The 23,506-nt window shown below is 51.7% G+C and overlaps 1 protein-coding gene across 1 annotated transcript in view; it reads right to left on the minus strand.

Moving 5' to 3' along the window:
• The window catches only part of LOC124233088 (leucine-rich repeat and immunoglobulin-like domain-containing nogo receptor-interacting protein 1), a 65,114-nt gene extending 59,064 nt beyond the window's left edge, over positions 1-6,050 (minus strand). Inside the window, exon 1 of the mRNA XM_046650187.1 lies at positions 5,965-6,050. Coding sequence (XP_046506143.1) covers positions 5,965-6,033 — 69 coding nt within the window. The 5' untranslated portion in view covers positions 6,034-6,050. The remainder of the gene's footprint in view (positions 1-5,964) is intronic.
• Between the last annotated feature and the right edge of the window lie 17,456 nt (positions 6,051-23,506).

Genomic DNA, 23,506 nt, shown 5'->3' on the forward strand with positions numbered 1-23,506 from the left:
GACCCTGCTCTCACACTGAGCCCTGACCCTGCTCACACACTGAGTCCCGACCCTGCTCTCACACTGAGCCCTGACCCTGCTCACACACTGAGTCCCGACCCTGCTCTCACACTGAGCCCTGACCCTGCTCACACACTGAGTCCCGACCCTGCTCACACTCTGAACCCCGACCCTGCTCACACACTGAGCCCCGACCCTCCTCTCACACTGAGTCCTGACCTGGGAGGGTAGACTGGCCCTCAAAGAACTAGAGGAGGTTCCAGACACCTCAGCCCCTCTCCTCCTACTGCAACTCAGGGCTGGATGACAGATTTGGTCTGTGGGTGTCAGAGATGGGTCCCAGCTCTGAGTGACTGCTGGCAGCTGGTGCCCAAGGTGGCTCATGCGTGGCCAATTTCCTGACCTTCTGGAGACTGAGACCAAGTGTATGACAAGCCTCCTCTGGTACCACAACACAGCAGGTGTCTAATAGATGCCAGCTTCTCTCTGAGCCCCAGTCTTAGGTTTCCACAGAGAAGTGGCCACTCTCCTTCCTGGCTCTGCAGCACTTGCTCCCTCTGTTCTGTCCCCGCTCCCCTTCCCAAGTGGATCCAGCTCCACCTCTCTCTCTTTCTCATGCCCAGGAAAAAGCTTGAATTGCAGAGACCTGCCCCCTTCCCTACTTCTGGCCTTTCCCAGCCCAGATACACATCACACCCGGCCCCATTCACTGTCCTCAGCTGGCTGTCAGCTAATCCCTTCAGAAGTGTTAACTGATAATTAAGATGTTAGCTGTAAACTTAACGTGTGATTCCCTGCCAGGAGTATTTTGGTTTTAACAGATTGCTCTTGGAAATAGGAAAACCTTCAAGACCCAGCCAAATGGCAGGCAGGGATGTAGTGTGGGGTTTGGGGATATTTGGTGCCTGGAGCCCTTCCAGCCTTCTGGGAAACCCCCCTCTCACCTCCCCCTTGACCAGGATGGACAGAACGCAGCTGTGGGAGCCAAGAGAGCTGCCTTCCAGTCCGAGCTCCACCTCCTAAGAGTTGATGCCATTGGACATGTGACAAAACCTCAGTTTCCTCATCTGCAAATGGGGATATAGAATAGCAACCTTGCAGAGCTGTGACGGCACCTAGGAGACCCTCAATGCTTGAGAACTCCCATCGCCCTAACTTCCCTTTGCCTCTTCCCTCATTGAAGGTAACGTGTCGGCTTCCACTCCTGCACCTCCTCACACTCCATCCAATGAGTCACCAAGTCTATCCGTTCTCTTGACTTCCTAAGCTCTCCCCAGGCAAAGATCAATGGAATTAAACAGCAAGGCCTGGACAGACATGAGACTATGGGGACATTTGCAGATGATAGGATTCGAGCTTCAGAGCATCCAGGAAAGGACAGTTTACTCAATAAGCAATGTCCAAACAACTGGCTAGTCATTTGGGGAAAAACCACTTAGATCCCTACCTCAAACGACACACAGAAAAAACATTCCAGGTGAACCAGAGATTTAAATATCTCTAAATATCATAAACAACTAGAAAACAATGAAAGACAACATTATCAAAACTTCGCAGTGAGTAAGGCCAGAAACTCTAAAGGAAAAGAGTAACAGACTTGATCACAGGACAATTTAAATTTTTAAGGGGTTAAAAAAACCCCATAAACTTAAATAGCAAAAAAGCACCACAAAGCTGTGAAAAAATATTTGCAACATAAGACAAATAAAGGGTTAAATCCCTTACAAGTCAATAAGATGCATTTCACACACACCCGCATCACTGAAACCAAGGTCGCTTGTGACCTCCCCACAGCTAATGCATGATCAGTGCTCCGTCTGCACCTTACTCGACCTCATGCTTGAAACACGTCCTTGGCTTCCAGAACATCATACCTGCCTAGTTCCCCCATACCTCACCGGTGCTCCTTCTCAGTCACCTTTTCCGTTTCTCCTCAACTCCACAACTTCTAACTGAAGGAGGCTCCAGGCCTGGCTCTTTGGTCCTTTTTCTCTTTTCTATTTATGCTCACTCTCCTGATGGCTTCATCCAATCTAACGGCTTTAAACACCGTCTTTATGCTGATGACCCCAGCCTAGACCTTTCCCTAAACTCCAGCCTCATATATCCAACTGTCAACTCCACATTCCCACTTGGATATCTACTAGCACCTCACACCTCACATACCCACAGCCAGGGCCGGCTCACAGGTGTGCCACCCGGGCAGTTGCACAGGCCCCACTCTCAGAAGGGCCCCAGGCTTGGTTTAATGCTCTATTGTCACCACTTTGAAATTTTTAATAATTTTTTTAAACAAAGGGCCACCCATTTTCCTCTCGCTCTGGCCCCACACATTATGTAGCCTGTCCTGGCCACAGTTGAGTCTCTCCTCTCCCCTACACCAAACCCACTCCTCCCCATTTTCTTTTTTTTCTTTTTTTCAGATTGGCACCTGAGCTAACAACTGTTGCCAATCTTTTTTTTTCTGCTTTATTTTCTCCCCAAATCCCCCCAGTACACAGCTGTATATTTTAGTTGTGGGTCCTCTAGTTGTGGCATGTGGGACACCACCTCAGCATGGCCTAACAAGCAGTGCCATGCCCACGCCCAGGATCTGAACCGGCGAAACCCTGGGCCGCTGCAGCGGAGCGTGCAAACTTAACTACTCGGCCATGGGGCGGGCCCCTCCTCCCTACTTTCTGCCCCATCTCTGTTGATGGCAGCCCTGCCCTTCTAGCTACTTGGGGCAAAATCTTTGGAGTCATTGTTATGGACTAAATGTCCCCCCCAAAATGTATGTATTGAAGCCCTAACACTCAGTGTGACGGTATTTGGAGATGGGGCCTTTGGGAAGTAATTAGGGTTAGACGAGGTCATGAGGGTGGGTCCTCATGATGGGATTAGTGACTTCATAAGAAGAGGAAGAGACACCAGAACTCTCTTTCTGTGTGCCCACAAAGAAGAGGTCATGTGAGCGCACAGCAAGATGGCAGCCATCTACAAGGCACACAGGGGGTCCTCGCCAAGAACTGAGTCTGCCAGCACCTTGATCTTGGGCTTTCTAGTCTCCAGAATTGTGAGAAATAAGTGTGTGTTGTTTAATCCACCCAGCCTATGGGATTTGCTTATGGCAGCCCAAGATGACTAAGACAATGATCCTTGGCTCCCTCTCTCTCATACACACCACCCCATCCAGCCTGTCAGCAAATCCTATGGCTGTACCATTAACATGCACCCAGAATCTGTCCACGTCTCCCCACCTCCATCAAGACCCCCTGGGCCAAGCTGCCGCCACCTCTTCCCTAGATTGCTGCAATAGCTTACTGATGGATCTCCCTGCTTCCACCCTGGCCCCTTCACAGCAGCCAGAGTGATCAGCTTAAAATGAAATTCAGATCTTGTCACGTCACTATTCAGAACCTTCCATGGCTTCCTTCTTCATTCTGAGTAAAAGCCAAGTCCTTAGGGTGGCCCACAAGGCTCTGCGTGATCTGGCTCTTTATCCCTCTCTGCACGCACTTCCGACTCCCTCCCTCACTCACCCTGTTCCAGCCACACCGGCCCTCTCACTGAGTCCTGAACAGGCCAAGCCTGCTGCTGACTCATGGTCCCAGACATCCACTTGACTTACTCTCTCGCTTCCTACAGGTCTTTACTCCAACACCACCTCTCAGGGAGGCCTCCTGACTGTCATGTTCAGGTTGCCCAACACCTCCCATTGCCTCCCCTGCTTTATTTTTTTCTCCTTAGCACTTAACCCGTGATACACACGCTATATTCCACTTATTTCTCTGTTTTTCCTCAGTTGTCTCTCCTCCACTACAGCATAATTTCCACGGAGCAGGTATTTTTTGTCAGTTTTGCCCACTCTGAGGCCCCTAATCAAAACATACCCAACACACATAGGCGCTCAATAAATGCATACTGAACGAATGGACAGATGAACAGGAGAATGAGCCAAGGATGTGACGTGAACAGGCAGTTCATAAATGAAGAAACGGAAGTGGCCAAGAAACCTACACAAATATGCTGCACCTCATTAGTGAACAAAAAAATGTACAATAAACCAGTTTCCCTATCAGATTAGCAGGGACTTAAGTGATTGACATGCTCCTGGTCAGCAAGGTGAGGGGATGAGGCCCCTTGCGCACAGTAAGTCGGCACAACCTTTCAGAGGTTGATCTGGCCAGACAGATCAAATCTTGCAGTGCGCATGCCCTTTGACCCAGGCAGTCCCCTTCTGGAAACATTCCTGAAGGACCTATAACACAAGTGCACACAGATGTACGAACCAGGAGGTGCCTTGAGTGAGGTTTATAAATAGCCAAACACCGGAAACAATCTAAATAGACACCGACAGAAGTGACAATTGATACATAATTTACAGACCATCCACTAATAGGCATAAAGGATAAGGAAGAGCTCTGGAATAATGTACACAATATATTGTTGAGAGAAAAATCAAGTGACTGAGCAGTATAACTAGTATGATCCCATGTTTGTTCTTTTAAAATAAGTTTATAAGTGCACAGAAAAAAGTCTGGAAGGCTATATATGGAACTAGTTAGCAGCAGTTAGCCCTGGGGAGGAAGAGATTATGGGAAAGGCTTGAACTGCATGCTTTAAATACTTCTGGACACTTAGATAAACAGATAGAGAACATATTAACTTAATAATCAGAAAAATGACTTCACTTACGGAGAAAACACTTCCCATGTCTCCTCAATGTTGAAAGATGCAGAAATAGGGCATTCCAAGGCTTCATTATCAGGCCTTGCCCCATCCCTACTACCCCTACCCACCTCCACCCCCGCACCCCCAGCACTCTGGGTTCCAAGCTCACGAAACAAATTTCTATTCCTGGTCCCTTTCACAGCTCCATGCCTGTCTCACAGCCCTGTTCACGGGCACAAATGCCCAGCCGGCCCCGCCCCATGACCTCCTCAACCTGGACTCTGCTGTAGGAGAGCCAGAGAGGGAAAGATGAGGACCCTAGAGTGCTCTCAGAGCCAGGCCTGCTGCCCCAGCCTCCAGTGGGAACCCCAGGTCTCTGCCCTATGGACAGCGTGCAGGACCTGGGAGATCAGGAAATGCCAATGATTGTGACCTGAGCAGGCTCGGCCACCCCTGGCTTGAGGACACCCGCCCTAGGCACTGGAGGCAGCTGATCTGAGGGGTCCACGGCAGGTCCAGCAGGGAGGACTGGTCAGAGGAGGAGGGAGAGTGGGGCTTTGGCCCCACTAGGGTTGCCAGATTTAGCAAATAAAATTGCAAATCATGCAGTATTTGGGACATACTTATGCCAAAACACGATTTGTTGTCTGTCTGAAGTTCTGGTATTCTTTTCTGGCAAGCCTAGCCCTCAGCTCATCTCAGTCTTTGGGGGAACTGGGCCCCAAGCCCAAAGCCTCCACCTGGGGCGCGCAGGAGCAGCAGAGAGTGCCTGCTCCCAGGCCTAATGAGGCGAAAGAAGCGAGCCCCGGTGCAGAGCACCTCTGCTCTGGGGCAGTCCGCCAGTGAGCTGGGGCCTTCCAGAGTAAGACCACACACGAGGCGTTTACAGTGACGCTGGCAGGGAAAGGCCAGAGTGTCAGCAAGGAGAGCGGAACTGAGATGCAAACCCTCCCCAGAGCCAAAGAACTTGGCAGGTGTGTGCAGCGAAAGGATCCTGCACAAACCACAGACAGTGAACACGTGAGGGCTACGCTGGGGCTGGAGGAGTGATATGTAGGGGGCCTCTCAGTGCCCCAGGCATGCGGCTTGGGGACAAAGGATCGCTGCCTGGTAGCCAGTCTATGGACGTCCGGGCACTCCTCCCCAGCAGGCCCTGCCAATGGCTGGAGCCTTCCGACCCCCGCTGTGCCCCACACCACCGTCCCTGGCAGGGGCTCATTCACCCAGGGCCACCCTGGTCCTCGCACCCAAAGCCCTCTCACCCGGCGCAGAGGCATGAGGCAGGGTGAGCCTGCCTCACGTTCTCCCTACCTGAGTCAGACGGCGCCGGGAGGCAAACAGACGGGCCTCTGGGGGCCCTGGGAGTGGCAGCCTGTCCATCGCGGTCCCAGCATGCACTATGGGGAAAGAACAGGAAGATTAGTACAGGCAAAGATGCAGCTTCTGCTACCTGGGGTGGGCTCAGGTCAGCACGAGTTCCCCATGGCAGATCCCAATCCCCCAGCGCAGTGGTCAGTGCGCCCTCCCCTCTCAGGGATGGGCCTCTTGGCACCAGACGCTCTACTGTCCCCCAGCCCCCTTAAGTGGCCAGCCCTGGACTGATCACAACTCCAGGAACATAAACTTCCCAGCCCGCCATTCAAGGCCCTGTCCAAGCCCCTTCCTTCCTCTGTCTCACACTGTCTCACACTGTCCTCCATAGGTCAGGCTCACCTCTGGAAGTTTTGTTGACACCATGTGCACACACAGACACGCACACACAAATGGCAGCTCCATTCCGTTCTCTCTGAGGTTCCCACTGCTACCCACCAAGTCTGTCCCCTGCCTCCTGGAAGCTTCACTTACAGGTCCTTACCTCCAGCACCTTCAACCCAGGATGTCTGGCTTCTGCCCCAACACCACCGGCAATATCCTCTGCAAGGTCCCAAAGGACCCCACCTGCTGTCCCAGTCCTCCGGCCCCAGCCTGCCGGGTCTCTGGCTGGCTGACCACTTCCTCCTGTAGGAGGCTCCCTGATCCATCCTGCTCGTTTTCATCACACCCCTCCATTACTCCTACACATGATCACAGCTGCTGTTTCCTGTCCTCCCTTCCTCTCTCCTCCCTGGGCCATCTCAGCCACACCAGTTTTTCAATCACCCTCTACGTATGCCCCCAGTGGTGCCCATCCTGCCCAGAGGAGAGTCAAAGCCCTTGCCTGTTTCCCACTCTCTCCTCCTCCCTCACCACGCTCCAGCCACGTGGGCCTTGCTGCTGCTCTCTCTGCCTGGCACACCTTCCTCTAGGTCCCCACAGGCCTGGCTCCTTCTCCTCAGCCAGGTTCAGCTCAAGGTACGTCCTCAGAAAGCCTTCCCTGACCAGTGTGTTCAGGAGCCCCTCCTTACCCATGTCACCTACCCTGACCGACTGACTTGTAATTTGGTTTTCCCCGTCTCAACAAACCCACAGCAAGCTTTTTTCCAGTCAGGTTTGAGGTATAATTTATCTACGCTTTTTCGTGCACAGTCCTATGAGTTTTGACAGCTGCATACAGCTGCGTAACCACTACCACAGTCAAGATAGAGAACAATTCTATCACCCTAAAAAATCTCCACGTGCTGTCCCTTTATAGTCAAGTGCCCCCACCCTGTGCCCCTAACAACCACTGATCTGCTTTCTGTCCCTGTAGCTTTGCCTTTTCCGAATGTCATACAAATGGAATCATCTACATGGAGCCTTTTGAGTCTGGCTTTGTTCCCTTAGCATATAGTGCATTTGAGATTTATCTGTGTTGTTTCTCATATCAGAATTTCATTCTTTTTTTACTGCTGAATAGTATTCAATTGTTTATCCATTCACCAGCTGAAGGACATTTGGGTTGTTTCCAGTTTTTGGAGATTCAGAATAAAGCCACTATAAATATTCACATACAGGTTTTTGTGTGAATATAAGCTGTTATTTCTCTTGGATAAATATCTAGCAGTAGAATTGCTGGGTTATATGGTAAACATATTTTTAGCTTTTATAAGAAACTGCCAAACTGTTTTCCAAAGTGGCTGTACCATTTTACACTCCCACCGGAAACATATGAGAGTTCCAGTTGCTCTGTATCCTCACCAGCACTTGGTATTGTCAATTTTGTAAAAGTCGATTTAATAGATATGCAGTGGTATCTCATTGTGGTTTTAATTTGCATTTCCCTACTGATGAATGATGACAAGCAATTTCCCACGTGCCTGATTTATTGTTTTAGTACCATCACTATTTGAAATTATCTTCTCAATTATTTATCTGCTTATTTTCCATAACCCCCACGAATCTAGCACAGTATCTGGTACTAGATGATGGTGGTGGTGGTGGTGGTGGTGGTGACAGCTGACATTTACAAAGCCCTTATCATGTGCCAGCACTGTGCTGAGTGCTTTATAATCATTAACTCATTTAATCCTCACAACCACCCTAAGAGAGATAGGTGCTGTCAATATCCCCATTTTTTTTTTTAAAGATTGGCACCTGAGCCAATATCTGTTGCCAATCTTTCTTTTTCCTTCTTCTCCCCAAAGATCCCCAGTACATAGTTGTATATTCTAGTTGTAGGTCCTTCTGGTTCTGCTATGTGGGATACCACCTCAGCATGGCTTGATGAGTGGCACCACGTCTGCACCCAGGATCCGAACTGGCGAAACCCTGGGCTGCTGAAGCAGAGCGCGCAAACTTAACTACTCAGCCACGGGGCCGGCCCCAATATCCCCATTTTAAACAAGAGACAACTGAGGCAGAGAGAAGTAACTAGCCCAGAGTCACACAGTGAATAAGGGGCAGAGCCACACTTAAGTCCCAGGTGTTCTGGAGTCAGAGTCTGAGTCATAATCAGTACATTACACAGCCCGTAGCAGCCACATTGGCTGAAGGAGTGAAAGTGTAGAAGAAAGCCAACAACTTCCAGCTCTCTCTCTCCCAGTGAGGGTGCTCTCGGCTTGAGGCCATGATGTCCAGGGTGCCATAAACCAAATGTCCAGAATTCATTTGTTGAAACCTCATCCCCAGAGTGATGGTATTTAGAGGTGGAGCTTTGGGGAGGAGCTTAGGTCATGACGGTAGAGCCCTCATGAATGGGATTAGTGCCCTTATAGAAGAGAGAGATCCCTCGCCCCTTGCGCCATGTGAGGACACCTTAAAAAGATGGCCATCTGTGAACTAGGAAGTGAGCTCTCTCCAGACACTGACCTGCCAGTGCCTTGATCTTGGACTTAGTCTCAGAACTGTGAGAAATAAACTTCTTTGTTTATAAGACACCTAGTCTATGGTATTTTGTCATAGCATCCTAAATAGACTAAGATCCAACTGCTTCTGGATGTCGCCTCTTGGATTTTCTCCCTCCAAAACGGAACGCATCTTCATTCTCAATCCTGCTTCTCTTCCTGGGAAGTTCATTTTATGGGATGGTGTTAGTATTGAAAGTGATCAGTGGGGGTTACAGGGGAGAGGCTGAGTTGAGCCTGGTGGCAGAGGACCTGGGCCTGCCGTGGAGCTCGTTTACCCACAGCTTTTCCCGGCAGGCCCTCCCAGGCACTCTGGGCCTCCCAGGATCTGCCACCCTGACCAGGTGAAGAGAATGAACAGGAAGTCACGGCCTTGGAAATTCTGAGACCTTTGCTCTGAGAGTGGTCGCACAACACCCTTTGAACAGAGATTTTACTGCTCACTGAATGTCTGGGCACATTTTCTCCGTGTCCCTCCCCCACACCCCAGCACAATGCCCCCCTCATTTCCTCAGCCCCCTTACAGTTAATTGAGGCCATATTAGAAGTCTTGGCCAATGAGCTGTGAACACAAGTGATGTGTCTCATTGTTGGGCCAAAGCATTGAAGAGCCAGTGTGTGGCTCCCCCATTTTCTCTTCTTTGTCACAGTGACTGAAGAAGGCCATGTGTTCCAGATGTGGCAGCTAGAAGATGGTGGAGCTTCTGTCAGCCTGGATCCCTGTGTGACTGTATGGACCACAGTCCACCACCCTTCCCACTTCCCACATTGGACATGTAATGTGAGGTCACATGGTAAAGGAAGAAAGAAGAAGGGAACCTTTGTTGCATTAAATCACCAAGAATTCAGAGAGAACTTGGTGCAGCACAACCTTGCCTACCCTACTACTGCCCACACTTGAGGGCACATGACCTTGCTATATTTGCTTTGAGAATTGGTTTGGGTGAGAGAACTCAGCTCCATTTGAGAGCCCCTAAATAACTCAGATTTCAGTGGGGGATGGAATCATCTCACTCTCCATGTTGAAGTGTTCCCTACTCACAAGGAAAAGGGGGCAGTTCCATGCCCTGCAGCAGGATCCACCAGCAGCAGTATCTCCACCTGGAGAAGGGAGGTGTGAGCCAAGGCAGTGGTAGCATCTAAATGACAGTTGGGGCCTTGGCCTACATTCAAGGGCTTGAACTTGACTTTAGAACAAAGGCTGGGGTGTCTTCAGAGCTTTATCCCTGACTCAGGACTGGGACCAGCTCTCAGAAAGGCCCTAGGGCCCCCAACTTGTCTGCCCTGGCTGAATAACTAGGAGTGGGGGTGGGGGGAGGAAAACTCTGACAGACCTTGGAGTTGCAAATGACAACGAGCTACAAGCTAATTGTAGGCTTATATTTTGAACTTATTGGCTCTGCACTTTGGCAGTCATCTCCTTAAATGCTGTGTGCACCTATGGGACAACACAGGGAATAGGGAGCAGAGGCAGCCCCTCAAGATAAGAATTGGCAGGTGACTTGAGGAGAAAGCCCTTAGTGTCTATAAATGCATAGCCCCCAGAAAAACGGGTGCAATACAGCTTCTTTGAAGCCATTAGAAAGACTTTTCTATTGTGAGGGCAAATTTAAGAAGTTTCTGCATACTGGATGTGCTGGATGCAGGTGTCAGTGCTTTTCTATGTGCACACAAAAGCTTGTCTGATTTTGTGCTTGAGCCCCGGTAGCTGGAAGCTATGGCATGCCCAGCACCCTGCAGGGGTACTGTGGCATGCTAAGGGAGGGGGCTTGGGCCAGAGGTAGGAGCGGGGTTGTTTAAAGTGAAGGAGCCCCTAGGACAAAGGCAGGCTTGGTGGGACCAGAGCTTCCAAAAGAGCAGTCGTAAAGAATCCTCTCTCGGAGGCTTTGGGGTGGGTGGCCTGCAACTGGGTGTAGCTGTTCCCTGGGAAGGATTGAAGTGAGTTCTGCCATCCTTTTGGTTAAGAATAAAAGGGTGTGACTGACACAGTGCACCTGAGAACAAAATCCTACCAAGACGCAGGCAATAACCACTCCACTCTTTTCCACGAGGACTGATTTACTCGGGAGTTAATTGTGATGATGAGAAATCCGTAATGGTAAGTTTGGTGATTTCGGTGTGATTTTTGGCACGGAAAAAAATTTAAATTGGGTGTAGACCTGAGGTTTTAACTCAGTTTGGACACCTTGCATCTGCACTCATGACCACAAGATTTGCTTAGACATGCTCGTGGTAAGGAACCATGCCCGGAATTTGCTCTGCTGTCTGCTTTTGTTTCCTATGGGCAAGTTTCCCAGCTACCGATGCTGAGAATTCCTTGTCCTGGGGTCAGGGACCCAGTGATGGTTCGTGGCTAGAGCAGGGAGTTCGCGGGGCTGGGGTCAGCTTGGACCCCACGCTCAGAAGGACACCTGAGCATCCCTAATCAGGGAGGAAGGAGTTTAGGTTTGGATGTTATGGTCTGGTTCTCAGAGGCCTGGGCAATGTTGGGATGAAGGCACCAGCTCATGGAAAATGCCTGACTAGAACTGCTTGAGGAAGGATTTCCTGAGCGCAACATGAATCATTTTCCCTTGAATGGTTTTTGTTGACTGACTAGGCTCTAATTCACTGTCTGCCAAGGGTTTAGAGGCTGAAAACAGAGGACAAAGGTTCAAAGGCAAATGTTGGAAGAAGTTCCCATGGGGAATTGAGGAAGAGCTGGCGCAGGAGTGAGGTGACAGATGGAGGGAGGAGAAAGTAAAGGGTGTAGACACTGAGGTGACTGGTAAGCTCTGTCACCATCCTTGTCATCACCATCATCGTGGACAGCATCCAGTGAGCTCTCAGGGGGCTGAGCACTTCACACACCCTGACACACTCAGTTCCCACCCACCCCCTGTGCGGTGGGTACTGTTACTGTCTCCATTTGCAGGGTGGAGAAACTGGGGCACAGGGAGGTGGAGTAACTTGCCTTATAAGGAATGGGGCTGCATTTCAGACCCAGGTGGTCTGGCTCCACACTGTCCTGAGTGCCTGATGAAACTGGGTCGGTCAAGTTAGAAATGAATGAAAGGCTCCTCAATGCCATTGGTGGGAATTCTTTCTGTGGGTGGTCAGATCTAAGCTGGCAAAAACAACTCTCTTTCTGTCACTTCCTAGTTCTGTGACATTGAGCAAGTTACTAACTTCTCTGAGTCTGGTTCCTTACCTGTAAAACATACTTCATGTGGTAGTAGAGATTACAGAGCATGTGCGAGTGTGTGTGTGCAAGTGTGTGTGGTGCCTTGTACAGTACTCAGCAGAGAACAGAAACTCCACAAAAAGTAGACACCTTCCCCCTAACCATGGAGTCGCAGCACAGATGTGCCATTCTCCAGAACTTCTAAGCACGTGCATGTGTGTGCATCTATGTGCTCAGATGTACAGTGTCCCTGCCAAGGTAAGCATTCCCTGCACCCACGTGCATTTCCCTGCCTCGTCCTGTCCCAGCTCAGGGTGGTGGTGGGTGAGCCACGCAGTCCCCCAGCCAAACACCCAAGCAGCCTTCCAGGGCCCTTCCTCTTTCCCTCCTCACCCTCACATCCTATCTCCACGGGCAGCCAATTCCTGAGTATTTCTCAAACTCACCTTCTCCCCAGTTCTCCCCCCACCCACTCCACACAAAGGTCTCAGCGGCTTTCTGCCCCCTGGCTCACAGTCCCTGCTCCACCTGCCCTCCACACAGTGGCAATCAGCACGACCTTTCCCAGTCACAAACTGACCACATCCCCACTCCACTTAAAACCCTTCCAGGAAGCCTGGCCAAGCAAGACGTGCAACTCAGAAGCCCTGAGGAGAAGTATGACAGATTTGACGGAATAAAGATCTAAAGCTTCTCTGTGGCCAAAGGCACCATAAACAAACTTAAAAAGACAAAGAGACGACTAGGGAAAATATTTCCAACACACACAACAGACAAAAGTTTCAAAACTCCTAATATACTAAAAGCTCCTTTATATCAATAAGAAAAAGGCAAAAAGAAAAGAAAAATGGGCAAAGGACATGAACAGCCAATTCACAGAGGACATACAAATGGTCAATAACCATGTGAAAAGATGCTCAGCCTCTCTGGGGAGAAAGAAAGTGAGTACTGAAACTACAGCGAGATGTTTGCCTGGATTGGCAAAAATTAAAAATTTGATAATGTTCAGTGCCGAAGATGGTGTGGGGAAATGGCCACCCACGGACACTGAGGGTGAGGGTATCAACTGGCCCGACCTTTTGAAGAGCAGTGTGGCAGTACCTATCAAAATTTAATAAGCACACCCTTCACCCTGGCTATTCCACATACAGAAATCTATCCTACAGACAGTCTTCCACGTGTCAGCAGGATATATACACAAGGATGTTCACTGAAGCATTATTTGCAAGAATGAAAAATTGAAGACAACCTAAATATCAATCAACCCAGAGCTAGTCACGTAAATTACCCTAGGTCCAAACAGTGGAATATTAGACAACAATTAAAAAGAACACTGCAGATCTGTCTGCTGTGACACTGACAGATGCCCACAGTACATGAGTAAAGGCAAAATGGAAGCTGTAGAGGATGTGCATAATATGATTCCATATCCTTTCTTAAAGAACAATATACAATAAGTATGTTGGTAAAGGCACAGAAAAGGTTCTAGAAGGAGGCACACAAGACCAACAATGGTGAGACCTCGGAAGAATGAGATTTAAGGGCAAAGAGGGAACTTTCCTACTTGACACACTTCTGTATTGTTTTGATTCTTTTGCATGAGCAAATATTGCTTTGATGGTAAATAAATAAATAAACATATGTGCATGCATATCTCCCTCACAGGCTGCAGGACAAAGTCCAAAACCCCTGGTGTGGCACCCAAGGTCCCTCAGGGTGCAGCCCTGTGCACCACCAGCCTGGGGTCTCCCCTCGTCCCCTTCTTACCTTAAGTCTAGACACACCCAGCTCCCTTGCACATCACCCAGTCTGCCTCTGAATCTTTGTCTATGCAGTTCCCTCTTTCTGGAATGTCCTCTCCTGCCTTCTGTGCCTCATCTTTCAAGTTGTTGCTCATGTGTCGCCACATTCTGGAAACTTTCCCTGAACACTCCCCCACACTCTACCGTCAGGCTCCCTCCCATATGGATGGTGACAGCCAACATTCAGGGAGTGTACATGTGTGTCTGTGTCCGGGGCTCTGCTACGTGCGTTACATTGTATTGACTGGTTTAATCCTCATAGCAACCCTAGGTAGGTTTGTCATCACCTCATTGAACAGATGAGGAAACTGAGGCACAGAGAGGTTAAATAACTTGCTCAAAGTCACACAGCCAGTAATCAGCAGGGCCAGTAAGTAGAGCCAGGCAGAGGGCCCACACAACCCTCTACCAGCCCTAGACTCCCCAGGTGTCTGTACCTGCTGGGCCCCAAGACTTACCTGTGAGTCCCAAGGGTGGGGTTTGCCTTGTTCCTGCCCCCAGAATATAGGCAGGTCAGGAGTGGGCACGAGGAGGTCTGCTGGGGCTAAAGTAAGTGGCTAACAGGCTGGGCTGGTCTCCTCAGGGGGCTGGGACCAGCGCTGTGAGGGACCAGCTGACCCAGAACCTCTAAGGAAAGGGATGGGTTTATGGAGGCACAGCCCCTCCCAAGGTGAGGGCCCAGGTACCTCCTGCACATCTACTGTCCACTAGGCCCTGGGGATAACCTGCCCTGGAAGCCAGGGGTGAGGAGACTACCCTGCCCTCCACATGGCTGCAAAGTCAGACACAAGGAGGCCAGGTGCCAAAGAGGGGGCCAGGAAGGAGCTGTAGGGTGGTGCTCAGAGGAAGGGGCCCAGCTTCTGATGGGGTGAGGGGTCTCCATGAAGGAAGCGGCATTTGGGCCCAGCCCAGAAAGACGAAGGGGATGTGGGCAGATGGAGCTGGGAGGGGACTCCAGGGGCTCGAACAGCTTGAGCAGGGCCTGGGGGTGGGGAAGTGTGGGGAGTGCTGGGGAAGAATCGCTGGTTTTGGCTGGAGCACAAGGCAAGGAGGGAAGCAGCAGTGGATGGCGAGCTGCTGGGGGCCCACGGAAAGACGGAGGGAGGTGAGCTGCTGGCAGCAAAGAGTGGGCAATCAGGGAGGGGGTGGCTTGGGAGGATCTGAGCTTGCCACCTCTGTACTCAGCTGTGTAACTCTGCCCTACTTCCCGACCTTGGTCCCCTCACCTGGAGAAAACCACTCAACCTCCCAGACTGTTGAGAAGATTAAATGAGAGCAAGTTATAGCACCTGGAACCCCGGGGAGGGAGACATCTGCAGGGCACAGTGCCCGAGGAGATGGGGTGGCTCCATGGGGGCATCTGCCTGGGTGGTGTGAACTTGTGTGTGCACAAGCCCCCCAAGGCCTCCCAGCCAAGGGAAAGTGTTCCAATTCAAGATAATGTGATTTCAGTCTCTTTACCATAAAGAGAGGTGACAGGCAGAGCCCCATGATCTTGAGCAGGACCCAGCCCCTCTCAGGGCCTCAATTTCCCCATGTGTGTGGTAGATGGCTGGCTGGCTGGTTTCTCTGGGTCTGGTTATTCCAAAAGGCCTGGGCCATGGAGGGAGGGAAATGGGGACAGGGAGTGGAAATCCAGGGAGGAGGGGTCCCGAGAGGGGAGAAGTGGGGATGAGGAAGCAGAAGACCCACCTTCCCGGGCGAGTCCCAAGCCCTGAGCCTGTGTCAGGGGCCTCGGCCTGATCCCCATCCCCTACGCAGCCAGGGCCTTCCTCACTTCCCCACTCCGAGGACCCCAGCTGTGGCCTGAAGCCCTGGATGCCAGTATGGCCCAGGCTCAAGCCTCACCTCCGCCCCCATCAGTGTCCCCCGCCAGGTCGGGGAGGACGCGTCAGACGAAGAGGATCTGGCCTCCCAGGGCAAGTTCACACCCAGGAGCAGCAATGCGCAGCCTGGAGGCAGGCGAGAACTGGAAAAACATGCCACTCTGGCCACGTAGGCTGAGCAGCCTCTGGCAAGTCCCTGTTCATCTCTGTTTCCTCTTCTGTGAAAGTATAAAAATGCCTTCCTCATAACGTAATATTATCAGCCCAGCGCCAGCACACCATCAACCCTCCCCACAGGACTCACCAGGAGCTGAGGGTGGCCTTGGGGAGTCACAGCCAGTTACTGGGGAGAGAATCACTCACCCTAGACCCCCCAACCCCAACCCCCATGGGTACCATCCGCCCCACCTCAGCCTCCCCACTGGCTCCTGCCTCCAGCACCACCCCCCACCTGCTGCCAGGAACACTTCAAATACAGATCCATGGCCCCCCAGCCCTCCCCCGTGTTAGCTCCATCACTCACTCGGTATATGTTTGCTTGTCACGTCCCCCACCAGCCCTGTGAGCAGGGCCTACGTCTGACTCATCTCAGTCATTCCAGAGACTAGTGTGGGGCCTGGCACAGGAGTTCTGTCCAAAGGCAGCAGAGCTGAAAGTGGGGATGGACAAGCAGGGCCACTCACAACTCCCACCCTCCCTCCCACCCCAGCACCTGTTTCTCTACTGGTATATCCACGACACTGCTGGGCTCAGTGTGGGCTAGGATCAAGGTTCAGTCATCCAGGATCAGGGCTCAGAGTTGAGGCTGGGTTCAGGGCTCAGTGTATGACTGGGATCAAGTTTTAGTCTGTCCAGGATCAGGGCTCAGTGTGGGGCTGGGGTCAGGGCTCAGTGAAGGAGGTTTTCGGCCTCCCCAACATGAAGGGCTCAGGACCTTCCCCAGCCTTACCCACTGCTCTGAAAATAATTTTATCTTGCCCCTGGGGTGCCAGGGCCTGTCTTCTGGGTCCCCACCATGCCTACCCTCTCCCCTGGCAAGGCCAGTCCTATGCCCCAGTCCAGACAGCTATGCTGAGATTCCCATACTCCCTTTGCCCCAGCCACCACCTGACCCCCACAGAAGTGGCTCGAGGCAGGCAGTGCTTCCTTGCATCCTAACTGGGCTTCAGAAACACAGCAAGGTTGGCCAGACATCTGGCATGGGTGCATTCCCAAGCCAAGGAGAAGAAGTGGTTTGCGGGTTATCACAGATTTTTCACTTATCCACCCCACTGCCCCTATTCCATTAGCCAGATGATCCAGTGCCACTGCAGGTAAACCCAGGGCTGGCTGAGCAGGCGGGCGAAGGTGTCAGCTGGCCCGTGAGATGAGATGTGATACTCAAAAGACCTCCTCCTGTCACAATGCCCGAAATCCCTCCTCTGTGCTCCTTGCTTTAAGCCACCCTTGCTGGCTCTCCTCTGAAACCTTCATCTTGGGTCAGTTTTCAGCCATCTGAGTGCAGGGACTCTCGAATCCCTCGCCCCTGGGGACTCAGGTGTAGCCCAGGCTTGGCACTGGCAGGGCTTGGAAGTGAGAGCTGAATCAGAGACTGACCTGAGTGGGCACCAGAGCTGGGCTTACTTCTGAGGATAGCAGTGCCAGGGCAGAAGGCTGTCCCTGCCCCTGAGCCCCCACCCACCCAGCCCAGCCCCCCACTGTCTCTCCCTGCTACTCTAAAGCAGAGGGTCAAGTTGGTTTGCTGGCAAGACACATGGTTCTCATTTTAATTAATTAAAGAAAAATCTAATCACTGCATTAAACTTCTCATTACTCCACTTGAATACCCGTTAAGTAAATTTAATTACCAGAGGATTGGGTTTCCCAGCCTCTTTCATTAGCTTCTGATAAGATGGGGAGAGGGAGGGAAGAGCACGGGAAGCTGAACAATGCCGTTCCTGACACACAGAGGGCACAGTGGGCACTGTCCTGGGGCCACCACGGTGGGCTTTGGTGTCTCTCTGGGGACAGGCTCTGCCCTGGGCCTGGGGGAGACCCCCCCCCACACTGCCCTGAGGAAGGGGAAGGCCTAGAATCTGACTGCAGTCAGCACTGAATGCTTCATTTACAGCCACTCTTGGTTATTTATACCCCATCTCTTTCTAAAAGAGTTTGAGGCTGCAGAGACCAGCACAGGCTGAAAAATAAGAGAAGAAATCAGAATGAGGAAAAAGTGGGAGAGAAGAAGATGAAGCCAGAGGCAAAGCTATTGAGTAATTGCGTGCTGCAGCATCTGGAACACTTATCAGAAATGGCCACAAACCAGCTATGAGCTTCCCAGCAGCCAAGGCAAAGAGAGCAATACATTTTGGCACTGAAGCAGTAACCAAGAGAGTATTTACGAGGAAATGTACACTGGTTCTTGGTCTTTCCATCTGTAAAAAGGGAGGAGCAGGAGGATGGACTAAAGGAGATAACCATTGGCTGGAGCACTCAGTAGAAGCTTCCTGGAGAAAGAGGAACCTAAACTGGGCCTTGAAAAAAAGGATGGGGTAGAGAGCAAGGAAGGGTATAATAGGTGGGGGAGCTGCATGGCTAAGGTTTAAGGGAGAGAAGAGGAACTACTAGAGGAGAAGAGTCAGGGGCAGAGGGAGGGCAAGAGGCCCAGGGTGGAAAAGCCTCCTCTAAAGGACAGGCTGAAGGTCCACCCCATCACCAGACCCCAGGCAGGGCAGCCCAGCTCCCCACGTGGAAGGAACCGGCACCGCTGGCTCGGGCAGGAGAGCAAAAGCCAGAGGACTGCAGACTGGCCAGCCTGGGGACACAGGTTCCCGCCTCCCTGCAGGAAATGGTGCCAGCCCAGAGCCCCTCCACAGCCAGCATGCCCACCCACACCCCAGCTGCTTGGAGGGCAGGCTGCTTCAGTCCCTACTCCCCTTTCCTCCAGAGAATCCCCCTCTGCAAATGGGGGCCACCTCGCCTGAGCAGTACAGGCACCCAGAAGTAGCCCACAGTCCATGACTGATTGCTACAGGGGTGCAAAAGCCCAGCCCCTTTGTCTGGGGGTGATTCTGTGGTATGAGCTGTACTCCAGAGCTCCCTGGACCAGCCCACAGCTAGACCTTACCTGAGACCACAGCCTCATGGGGCTTCCATTCCCATCCCAGTCTCTGTCTTCCTCCCTTCTCCCAAGAGTCAACCCTCAAAAAATCTCATGTACCCAAATCCTTGTCTCAGGCTCTGCTTCTAGGGATCCTGACTGATGAGGCTCCCTCCTTAGCTCCTCCCATGTTTGAAGAAAGCAGGGGTTTCCCAAACTCCCTGGGAGGGAAGGGGCAGAGGACACGGTTTACTGAGCACCTGCTGGATGTCAGTGCTTTCTATCCATCAGTCCAGGCAGCTCCACGGCACCCCTGCCAGGAGACCTTCATCATCAGGCGAGGAAGCTGAGGCTCAGAGAGGAACAGGGATTTGCCCAAGGACACACAGCATGTCCATATCCATCTAGGAATGGCCTCAGCGCTGTCCTACCTGGGCAGATGCTGTCTATAACGATCATTTGTTATTTGCCTCCTCCAGTTGAGAGTATCTCTTTCCTGCCAGTAGAACCCCAAACTTCCTTTGGGGAAACACCCTCCCCTCATTCCTGGTCACATGGTTGGGGAAAGATGGCCCCTGGCCCCCAGTCCATCTATGTTTCCAAGCCCTGTAGATACAGTTAAATGATCAAGATGATCCAAATCCTGCAATAGGGCATAAGAGATCAACTCCAGGGCTTTTGTTTGTTCTATAGGGAAAGCAGATTTTTGCCTCCAACCCCGACTCCAGATTCAAACCTAGAAAGATGTTGCCCTATAAACTGTTGGCAAACATCTTGTAACCATATCATGTGAAATGCCACTTGGAGTGGAACCATCACCAAGGAAGAAGAGCAGAGGAATACAGACAGAAACCAGGTCCTGGTCACATTGAACTACTGGATCAAACCCTGCCTGAAGCCCATACAAATGCTGGCACTGCAGTTACATGAGCTGATCATTTCATTTTATTGAAATAGGTTTTTTACTACTTGCAACCAAAGATAGTATTCAGAAACACTTCCTGTTCTAGGGACCGAGAAGGCTTAGATCCCCAGAGCCAGGGAGTGCGCAGCTTACAGATGCCACCTACCGTGACTGCTACTGTGCCCCGTTGAGTCCTGAAGCTTGAGGAGTCCCCTCAGCCCAGACTGGGGTGAGGAACAGGCTTGGGAGCTGGTCCAGGGGCTGGACAGGGCCAGAGCCCTGGAGATGCGGACGGGAGGCTGTGTGGCCCCAAAGACTCAAGGCAGCCAGCACATGGGCATGGGATCCCTACAAAACAAGAGAAGCAAGAGTGAGCAGTATGGTTCATTTGGGGAACAGAGGGGCATTTGGACACAGAGGGCAGGGCAGACAGTGGCCACAACTTGGCAAAGGTGAGACCAAAGTCAGCTAAGTTTGTTTTCACTCCCTCACACCTTGCATCTTACTTCCCTCATTTACTGCCCCTCCCCCCAAGCACCTCCCTCTCACCCTGGAGTACCTCTAGGCTGCAGGAAAGCACCTGCAGGAGGCATTCCCTCTGAAGTGAATGGCGGGCTGGGGGCAGGTGTGGCCGGGGTCCACGTGCTGTGGCCAGCATGTGTATTTGGTATGGGGGAGGGGAGGGGGCTGGCTTCCCCCTCAGTGCTGAGGACTCATTTTTCACAGTTCCTCTTCCAGTGAGGACCCAGAACTGGGCCAAGGGCCTGAGGCAGCCACAGCAGGACAACCACAAGCTGAGTGAGGCAGCCATGTTCTCTGGCCTCCAGTCCAGCCTTCTAACAGAATCCTGGGGAGGACAGTGCCTAACTCAGGAAGGAGTGGGGTGTTCCAGGGCTGGCAGAGAGCAGGGTAGGCCCTCCAGTGCCCTCTGTCTGAGGACTCAGGGGACAACCTACTCCACCTTCACGCCAGCCTCCTCAGGCATGGCCTGGCTGGGGGCCACCCCTCGTGGGCCCACACTCACCCCCAGCCTCTCTCTGAGGCCAAGTTGGGCCTTTGGGGGGAGAAACAGGTGTGGATATTTCAGACTCAGGACACTTCCAGAGGTCCTGGCCTTGGAAAGTCAGTAGGCCTCTTCAGCCCCTTAATGAGTCCTCTGCGCCAAGGGCTGCTGGCATCGTTCCTGGCTCCATAAAAAGGCAGGATGACAGAGGTCCCGAATCACAGCACGTTAGGGCTGACTGGATCTCGAGAAATGTTTCTAGCCCAGGAGAGCTTTCGGCAATGATGGAAACATTCTATACCCATGCCACCCAATATGGCAGGCACTAGCCACATTTAAATCGACATAGGCACATGTGGCTAGTGGCTACCATAGTGGACAGCACAGTTGTGGATAAACCTTTGTCCAGGCCCTGGCCGCAATACATGGAGAAAACTGGGGTCCAGAGAGGGAAAGGGATTTGCCCAAGGTCACACAGTGAGAGTGGCACAGGCAAAACCAGAACCTAGTTCCTTTGACTCCTTGTCCCAGCTCTCCACAGCACCCACTGTCCCTCCCACACTGGCCTTACGACTGCCCATCGTGCTCAGTACTGTTGCACTAGATGCTCTGCTTTTTCCATCATGCTCACCACTGTCACACTGTCTCAGTGCCCTCCCCGCGATGCTGCCACTCCTGGGACCAGGTACCAGGCCTTTGAAGGTAGCTACTTCTCCCAGCCACTGCTGCTGGCACAGCCCTCAGCCCTCCAGCAAAGCAGCCTCAATGAATGTCCCTGAGGTTGCCTGGGAAATTCATCCATCAGAGGGGAAGTGCTCCAGGCACAGAGCTGTTCACTGCAGGGTTATTTATAACAGCAAAGTGCTGGAAGCTGCCTAAATATCCCATAATAGAGATGACAAAGGGCATCGAGACACCTCTGCTCAATGGAATATTACACAGCCATTAAAAATGATAAACACAGGACTGGTAGCAACATGGAGCAATGTTTGCCTAACAATATTGAGGGAGAAAATTGGGAAGATGGATGAAGGTGGGGGCCAACTGGAGCAGTGTGCACAGCTCCACGCTCACTGAGCCCACTCGCCTCCATCACCCCTGACACACAGTGCAGCATCGCAGGGTCCAGATTGCATAGACCTTCTCCAGGTGGAGATGCTGAGGCTGAAGAAGCCAAACACACACACACACACACGCACCCAGTTACATGGGGAGTAAGGGCAGAGTTGGGGCTCAAACTCTGATTTCTGACTCTCAGGACAGAGTTCCATAGCTGCCTCTTTGGGCATTATGGGTGCCCTTCTTTTGTATTTATTTACTTCTCTTATTTAACAAAAACAAGCTCAGTGCCAGGCATCTTCACAAAGGCTTTATAAATGTTGACTCAAGTAATCTGCACAACTGTAAGAGGGAGCAATTATTACACACTTATTTTTTGGATGAGGAAACTGAGGCACAGAGAGATTAAGTAATTTGCCCAAGGTCAAGGGCCTCTTCCACTTTCCACACATTCTGCAAGCTTCCGGCACCGTCTTCACAGGAAAGGGCACTCGGGCAGGGAGGGGACAGTTGTTGCCTGGGGGTGGTGCAAACACAGGTGTGCACGTGTATGTGTGTATGTTTTCTCTTTTTAATTTCATGAAAATTCTTTTTGTAGAAATTAAAAGAAAAAAGTTCAAGAAATAAAATAAATGTGTCAAAATTTTTTAAAAAGCAAGCGCATACACAAAAATGAAACGTGTCAGATTGAAGCTATGTATGCATTCAAGAGACCTCAGCTGTGAACGTAATTTACCTCCCGGCAGCAAAGCTCACACCTCCAGCCTTTCCTGCCCATTCCCCGCCCCTGGACCACTCGCTCCCACCTGGGAGAGATCCTTGCCTCCTGGGGCAGCGGGAAGCAGCCCTGCATGGAGGTGGACCTCCATAAACACCACCCAGCCTCCCAGCACAGCGCAGCAGGCCAGAAGGCAGGCCAAGGAGGCCCTGCCACCTGCGGCGCTCCTGCCAGGGGCCAGGGCTGACCTCGAGAGGCCACAGCACCCAGGCCTCTGCCTTCAGCCCCAGGTAGCCCCGTTCCACAGGTAGAGAGAGTAACCGAGGCCCAAGAGATAAAAGGCCAGAAGTCACACTGCTGCTGAACAGGGAAACATGCGTGTGCACATGTGTGTATGGCCCACATGTACACGTTTGTGTCTCCCATGCACGCAGTGCTTCAGGCCCAGGCACCTCCAAGCCTCTCATTAGCAGAGCAGATGATTCCCAGTTTACATACGCTCACACACACACACACAATTGTCACATTATTGACTGCTACTATAGCCACAATTGCAAAATCTACTATTTCTCCTTTACATGTTTCTGCGTTATTTTTCATTCATTCACCAAATACTTATTGGGCACTTGCTAGATGCTGGTGTATTATAAGTACTGGGGACTCAGTGGGTACAAGACACACAAGTTTTGTGCTCTCCTGTGGACAGGGGTACAGACGATAAGCAAATAAACAAACAAGATAATTCCCAAGAGTGACCAGGACAATTAATCAAACCTGGTAACGTGAGAGAGCATCCCCGGGTGGGGCCAGGGGTTACTGCAGCTGGAGGATCAGGGAAGAGGTCACGTCTGAATTTATGCCGGTATGATAAGAAATCAACCCGGCCTGGAGCAGGAGTTGTAGGGCCCAGAGCAGAGGCAGGAGGGACCCTGGTGTTTCTGCAGAGCAGCAGGTAGGCCAGGTGCTGGGCCAAGGTGGGCCGAGGTGGGGCAACTGCCAGGAGTGAGGCAGAGGGAGGCTGGGCCCTCAGAGCCAGGCAAGGGCTTCAGACTTCATCC

This window comes from Equus quagga, unplaced genomic scaffold (genome assembly GCF_021613505.1).
Source record: "Equus quagga isolate Etosha38 unplaced genomic scaffold, UCLA_HA_Equagga_1.0 153_RagTag, whole genome shotgun sequence".
In the NCBI taxonomy this organism is placed as follows: domain Eukaryota; kingdom Metazoa; phylum Chordata; class Mammalia; order Perissodactyla; family Equidae; genus Equus; species Equus quagga.